At 49.6% G+C, this 7,046-nt stretch overlaps 1 protein-coding gene across 6 annotated transcripts; it reads left to right on the top strand.

The window, feature by feature from the left end:
* The first annotated feature begins 836 nt into the window (after window positions 1–836).
* On the top strand, window positions 837–4,267 carry Zcchc12 (zinc finger CCHC-type containing 12). Of its 6 annotated transcripts, none has more exons than XM_075957676.1 (5): window positions 837–1,078; window positions 1,163–1,234; window positions 1,590–1,650; window positions 1,849–1,986; window positions 2,383–4,267. In XM_075957676.1, exon 5 carries the CDS (start codon window positions 2,485–2,487, stop codon window positions 3,682–3,684), a length of 1,200 nt encoding a protein of 399 aa, XP_075813791.1. In that variant the 5' UTR covers window positions 837–1,078; window positions 1,163–1,234; window positions 1,590–1,650; window positions 1,849–1,986; window positions 2,383–2,484; the 3' UTR covers window positions 3,685–4,267. The 6 variants fall into 6 exon arrangements, with proteins under 6 accessions (XP_075813791.1, XP_075813793.1, XP_075813792.1 ...); XM_075957678.1 differs by having other exon boundaries at window positions 1,006–1,078; window positions 1,593–1,650; window positions 1,849–1,982; XM_075957677.1 differs by having other exon boundaries at window positions 1,006–1,078; window positions 1,593–1,650.
* Window positions 4,268–7,046: the final 2,779 nt, after the last annotated feature.

The following is a 7,046-nucleotide window of genomic DNA, read 5'->3' as shown; positions in this document are numbered from 1 at the left end:
ATCGTGGCCCATGCCTGTAATAACGATAACTGGGAGGCTGAGATAGGAGGATTGTCCCTAGCTTCAGATCAGCCTGGGCTAGGATGGAAGTTCCAGACCAGCCTGGGATATAGTATGAGGGAGACCCTGTCTCAAAACAACAATAACGACAAAGCAAACAAACAAAATAAAAATAAAACAATAACTAACCCTAACCACGTGCCCTTAGGCAGAGCTGGGCCCTTCTGATAATTTAAACCTTAGAATCAGCTACATCATCCGTTAAAATTATAAAACACAAAAGCATGCCCTACGCTCCGAAGTAAACCAGAATCCCCAGGGACCGGATCCAAGAATCTGCCTGTGTTCCTATCAAGATCCAAAAAAATATTTTGTTTTGTTTCCCATATACATTGAACCAGGGTTTCATGTACATCGCAGGCTGATCTTGAACTACCTATGTAGCTAAAGCAGGTCCTTAATTCCTGATCCGACTAGCCGCGCCCCCCCCCAAGTGCGGCTATAGCAAGCATTAACCACCACAGGTAGCTTCAAAACAGCTTTCAACAGGGTCTTATGTAGCTCAGACTGGCCTCGAATTTCTGACTCACTTGCCCCTCCCTCCGTAGAGAGCTGGACTGCAGATGTACGTCACCCTACCAAGCAATTCTGAGGCAGCCAGCTAAGGAGCCTCATACCAACCCTCTTTTAATGTTTTTACCTGATTTGGGTTCTACCTTGTCGTACATACACATCTGGCCTCAAGACACAATACTGAGCCAAGGGAGAAAGGAAGAGGCAGAAGGCAAGGGTGGAGGGAGTCACAAACTCTGGGGTACAATGCAAATTGGCTCTCTAAACTAGCCCGGCAGCGCTGGCTGCAGAGGCCTGTTGCGTCTTTTCCCCCTTCTTCTCCCCCGCTACCCCCCCCCCCTCTAGCCTCCCCCCGAGCCCGACCCTTGGGCTAGGGACCGCCCCCACATTCCACTGATTGGCTCTCTTGGCCCGCTCGTCACACTCTTTTGTGTGTTGGTAGGCAGCTGATAAAAGCGCTGCAGTGGACCTGGGAACTGCGCAGCTTGAATTCGGTTACCTCTGGGTAGGTGGCTGGGTGAAGCAGCTCTTTCTGGTAGCTTCGGGTCGCTTAGCGGCTCTGGAAGCACCAGCCCTTTTTCTCCTGCAGGGTAACCCGACTGAAAGGCGGATTCCGTAGCTGAAGGCGTTGCAACAGCTGCTGGCCAGAGGCAGATCGCAGGTAAAACAAAAAACAAAAAAAACAAAAACGGGGTGGGGGGAGGGACGCGAGTCCTTGGTAACGAGGTGGGAGAAAGGGGGGCGGGGAAGCCCGCGGGTCCTAGGTGGCTCCTGCCTTGGAGAATCAGCAATTGCGAAGCGGAGGAAGGAGCATTTGCATGGCCTGAGTGCTTTGGAAGACACCTGGAAGATGACACTTGGTAGGATTTGCCTGGCTAGGGAAGGGGTTGAGGGAAGAGGCCACCTGGAAGATGAGGGAGAAGGAATTATGTTTGCCTTGAACCCCCTATGCATCTCCTCTAATTTCCCTGGGCACTGTGGGGGTGGGTGTGTCCAATTCATGTTCCCTTTCTCAGTAGCAGCTCATCAAAGCGGAAATCTGAACTTGAATTCGGTGCAGCTGATTGTTAGAGCTGGGTAGGCTAATGGTGTCTTGGGGTGCAATGCGTGTCTGGGGGGGGTTATCGTTTTAGATTGTATTTAGAAGGTTCGAGAGGGAATTTTCTGCCTGGTGACAGCAGAAGGGGGCGGGAGAAGAGGGAGGGGGAGGGTGCATCAAGATGACGATGACGATGGAGTCCGTTTCTGACACTTCCCTTCTCTGATGTGGCGCAGTCTTGAAGTCCTGAGCTCCAGGATCTGTGAGGCCCTGTGGACCGAGATCTACCGTACCCTGGAGGCCAGCTTTCTCCTGGAAGGACACAGGTTGCAGAGGCTAGAAATACAGGCTCACTCCAGCGTCCTAGCTAGTATGTAAGCATCTGAGAAATCACGGGGTGGAGGGTGGGGGTAATGGTCTGGGAGCTTTGAGGGGGGCAGTGTGGTTAAGATCAGAGATCCTTTTAACCCCTGTGAATTTGCTTTATTTTGAGAGCCCGACCTCAGTTCCACACAGTGTTAAATCTACAGTCGAAGCAACAGTTGCCCTCCCTCTCCCAGGACTGGCAGGAGGGTATGGATGTCGTGACTGTAAAAAGCACTCCGTTAGTACAGAAAGATCAGCTAGCTCCAGGGGGCTCCAGGGGGCTCCAATTGGTCTCCTCCCCAGTATTTTAAGGACAGTGGAGAGATATATAGGCTATTGAGGTGCGATAATTACAACTCTAGCCTGTTCCTTTATTAATCCCCCTCTCGCTTTATTTCTTGCAGCCCCTACTGAGATTCGAGACTGCCGCGTGACTGAAGAAAAAGCGATTTTTCTAAAACTTCCTGCGCATCACATATTAAGATATCCTATCGCCGTTGTCAGCCATGACTAGCCTCCTTTCACGTTTGGCTAACAGCCGGGGGCAGAACCCACCCCTGCCCCCTTGGGCTCATACCATGATGAGGTCCCTGGGCAGGAGTCTCGGTCCGCTAATGGCCAGCATGGCCGAGAGAAACATGAGGATGTTCTCTGGGAGGGTAGAGCTTACTCAGGGGGAAGAAACCTTTGAAAACTGGCTGAGCCAAGTCACTGGGGTCCTGCCTGATTGGCATATGTCTGAGCAGGAAAAGGTCAGGCGCCTAATGAAAACCCTTAGGGGCCCTGCCCGGGAGGTCATGCGTTTGCTCCATGCTTCCAATCCCGGCCTAAATGTGGCAGAATTTTTGCGGGTAATGAAACTGGTCTTTGGAGAGTCTGAGAGCAGTGTGATAGCCCATGGTAAATTTTTTAATATGGTTCAATCAGGTGAAGAGAAAACATCCCTGTATATGATCCGTTTGGAGTCGCAGTTGCAGAATGCTATCCAGGCAGGGGTCTTTGCTGAGGAGGAGGCAAACAAGGCACGCCTGCACCAGCTCCTGGTAGGGGCTGAGCTCAGTAGAGACCTTCGACACAGGCTTAAGGGGCTTCTCAGGATGTATGCAAATGATCCAGAGAGCCTTCCCGATTTCCTGGAGGTTATCAGGATGATAAGGGAGGAGGAGGATTGGGAGGACACTTACATTAAACAGAAGCGGCCCAGAAGAGCTGAGCCAGTGTTGGAGAGGGCACCCAGTCCAGTGACATTTCAGCCCCCCCCACCAATAATGATCAACAATACTGACGGCGATGTGATAGAGATAGAAGATGACTCTCCTGATGATTCAGATGACGATGTGATCTTGGTGGAGCCCGAGGACCCACCACTGCCATATGCAAGTGCCGCCCCCGTCGCAAGCAGGGCTGTTCCCGAGGACCAAGTGGTGGTCATTGAGTCCCCCCCCATTTCTGAGATTCAGTCTCCTTCCACCAGCAGTGGTTCTGGGCGTTCCAACAATAGTTTGGGGGAGGTGCGTAGAACCAGGAAGCGGAGACACGCAGTTCACTGCCCCGTTTGTGGCGAGGAGGGCCACTCTGAAGAAGCCTGTGAGGCCGCAAGGGCCCCGTCTTATGAGTTTGTCGCCGTGCAGGACGTGCCCCAACCTGAGGAACCGAGGCCAAGAGAGGCTATTTTTGGACCCTTTTTCTTCTGTGAGCCACAGTAAGATGCTCTCCTCCAGCCTCGAATTAACCCTTACCTGTATTCAGAGTTCAATGACGGAGAAGTTGGGGGGACAGACTTGTAAATGCATGAAGAAATCCACAAAGTGGCTTTCTTTTGCGGGTAGAGAAAGGGTCTTCAACACCAGGACAGTAGAGAGAAATGGTCTGATCTTTTGCGGGTAGAGAAAGGGTCTTCAATACCAGGACATTAGAGAGAAATGGCCTGATCCATCTGTGGCCCTGTTCCCTTTCCCCACTGCCTGAATCTACTTTCTGTGTGCACCCATCCCCTTGGTGAACTTATTCTCTTTGTGAAAGTGCTATTGTTCTCTGTTCAATCTTCAAGTAAGAAAAAAAGCTATTTAACAAAGTAGAAATTATCCAGAACTCTCTACCCTGTGTACCAATTATCAGCCCTTTGGTGACTATCCTGCTAAACACTTCTCTGTACCTATGTTCCTAGATAGGAATGTGTATAGACAAAAGTGATCGAATAGAAGTGTTGTTCTATATGCTGTATTTTTTCACCAAAATGTATGTTGTGGCCTTCTGTGTCAATAAATATACACAATGTGTCAGCATCTACTTTAATGTCTCTGCGGTATTATTTTAGGAAGCCAAGGAAAAAGGGGAAATATAGTGAGAAGGTATACAGGGGCAGAATTATAGTCTGAAGTGTTTTGTTTTTAATAAGCTTTTAACTTGCAGATGAGAAAAAAAGCCAGGCCTGGTGGCCTAGCTCTGTAGTGGCAGCTATCTGGGAGCCGGAGGCAGGCCGATCCTGAGTTCAAGGTCTCCTTGAGCAATAGAGTGAGCTCAAAGTCAGACTGGTAAAGTCACTTAGAGCTGTCTTAAAATTAAAAGAAAAGAATTGGGGCTGTAACTCAATGACAGAGCACTTGGTGAGAAATCATAAAGATACAGGCTTAATCCCCAACACACACACACACACACACACACACACACACACACACACACACACACACGAAGAAAGAAAACTAAATACAGAGGACTGGACTGTTTAGCAGGCATAAAGCTCCAGGCTCAATACCCACCACACACACACACACACACACACACACACACACACACACGAACGCACTAACGCACGCACGCACACAAAGAAAGAAAAAGAAATACAGAACACTGTTTAGCATGCATAAAGCTCTAGGTTTAATTCCCACCACACACAGACACACAAAGATAAACAAACAAACCATCAAATAAATGCAGAGCACTTGTTTAACAAGCATACAGCTCTAGGCTCAATAGCAGCGCGCGCGCGTGACTGTGTGTGTGTGTGTGTGTGTGTGTGTGTGTGTGTGTGTGTGTGCACTCACACAAAGAAAGAAAAAGAAATAGGCTAAATAAATCTTCTAAAGCAAAGGATCCCTTTGCCACAGCTGACCAGGTTCCCTGTGGCCTGTGGAGCCAAAGGACGGCCTATACTGACTGACAAGTCTCCACTGCTTTCTTCTCGAATACTCCAGAGATGGATGCAGGGGGAGAAGTCCAGTGCTGAGGGAGGATGCTAACGTGGGAGTTGCAGTGATTCAGATCCTGCTCAGGTCCGGAAGGGCATTTCTCCCTGTGGGTGGCATCTTTGAATTTCTATTGCTGGCATCCTGCTCTCTTCTGCGGGCTGGTACTACCCCCTGCTTCCTCCCTGATTACGGGGGGGGGGGGGGGGGGGGAGGGAGGAGGGGGGAAAGAGAGCATTTGATCTTAGCTTAGCATCAGCAGGGTCTGCCTTTGACAGTGGCCCAATCCTTATCCTGTGAACTATAGGACATAGGAGCTCAAGAACCCCAAACCCCAATTCAACGTAAGATCACTTTCAATCCAGTTCATGCATACAGAGGCAAAGGTCAAAGGTCAGCAATCTCCTTGTCAGGGCAAGGCAGTATGGAGAGAGTGAAATGGATTCATGCATTTGAGTCCCTGAGAGTTTCTCATGTTGGAAATACGGGTCCCACAGAACTGAGAGAATAAGAGTATGCACAGTGCTTTATGAGCCAGGGGACAGGAAAGGAGGGTTAGGAAGACTCACATGGAGATTGGTAGGGACAGAAATCTTGGTAGGAATAGCAGACATGGGGGTTCATTTAGAAACCTGGTCCTCGCTGAACCAAGATTGGCCCAGATTTGTCTCTGAGGCAGGGATCAGGCACGCCATTTTGCTCGCATTTGATGGTCCACTTCCAAGTGGCAAGAGGTCCTGGGCTGAGACCTGGAAGATGGAACAGGCATCAAGAGCTGCCTCCAAGAGGTTTTGTTCAGAATCTGACTTTTTCTAGAATGGCCACCTCACCACCTCCTAGTTTCTCACCCTTGCTCCATTTCATGACCCCACGATCTGTCCTTACAATCACTACTGTCCTGTACCCTGGAGCCATGTTCCCCAGCATTCATTTTAAAAAACAAACAAACAAAATCCTTGAGCCTCAGACACTCTGGCTCGCTACTGCTTCTGATCCTTTGGTTTAGAAGTCAGTTTTGAACAAAGACCCAAGAGGGCCAGCCTTTGCCTCCCTCCAAAGCACACATGAGTTCCTGGAAGCCACTATACTCTTCAGAGCCACAGAGGTGACTTCCTGTGCTCCTAGGAGGAAGTTGCCCCTTAAGCCTCTGGAGCTTCCAATGGCCTCCAGTTTGCACAAGTTTGAACTCATTTTTCACCTGCCCCTCTGGACACTTGCTGTATTACTTCCCTCAATGATGTGCCAAGACACTCGATCAAAGGAACTTGCGGAATACTTTGTCTTGGCTCACAGTGTGGCAGTGCAGTCCACCGCAGTGGAGAAGGCACGGCAGCGGGAGCCCCAGGTAATCGGTCGCTGCACCTGCAGTCAGGAAGCAGAGAGAGAGAGAGGTGATGACTGTTGCTCCTCTGATTTTTTTTAATTTGGGACTTTAGCCCATGGGATGGATGGTGCTGCCCACCAGCAGGATGGGTCTTCCCTCTGCAGCTGAACTTTTCTGGAAACCCAATCAGAGGCATAACTAGATGTGTGTTTCCATGGTGATTCTAAATCCAGTCAGGTTGACAACGGAGACTAAGCATGACATAGTCCCTTGCTGAATACCTACCTGTCCCCAAAGTCTAGCACAGTTACCCAAATAGTTCTATGTTGCAGATCAACTTTGTTCAACTCTGCTCTTCAAATACTCGTTGAATGATTGGTCCAAAGGCATAGCTTATGCTGCCAGCATTGTTTTTGGGCCCCAGGAAGGGTAAAGACACAGAAAAGGAAAAGAAACAAGCCCTGGATGTTCATGACCCTCCTCACTGCAGCTAGAGCAGTGCTTTAAAAAAAATCCACTCTGGGCTGAGTGGTGATGGCACACGCAGGAGCAGGCAGGT

Source organism: Microtus pennsylvanicus, chromosome X (genome assembly GCF_037038515.1).
Source record: "Microtus pennsylvanicus isolate mMicPen1 chromosome X, mMicPen1.hap1, whole genome shotgun sequence".
NCBI lineage: Eukaryota > Metazoa > Chordata > Mammalia > Rodentia > Cricetidae > Microtus > Microtus pennsylvanicus.
Note: the sequence above shows the minus strand (reverse complement) of the source record. Positions and strands in the feature narration are given on the sequence as shown.

What these genes read in the sequence shown, in the direction of transcription:
- Zcchc12 (XM_075957676.1), top strand. Translation starts at nt 2,485, where the DNA reads ATGACTAGCCTCCTTTCACGTTTGGCTAACAGCCGGGGGCAGAACCCA.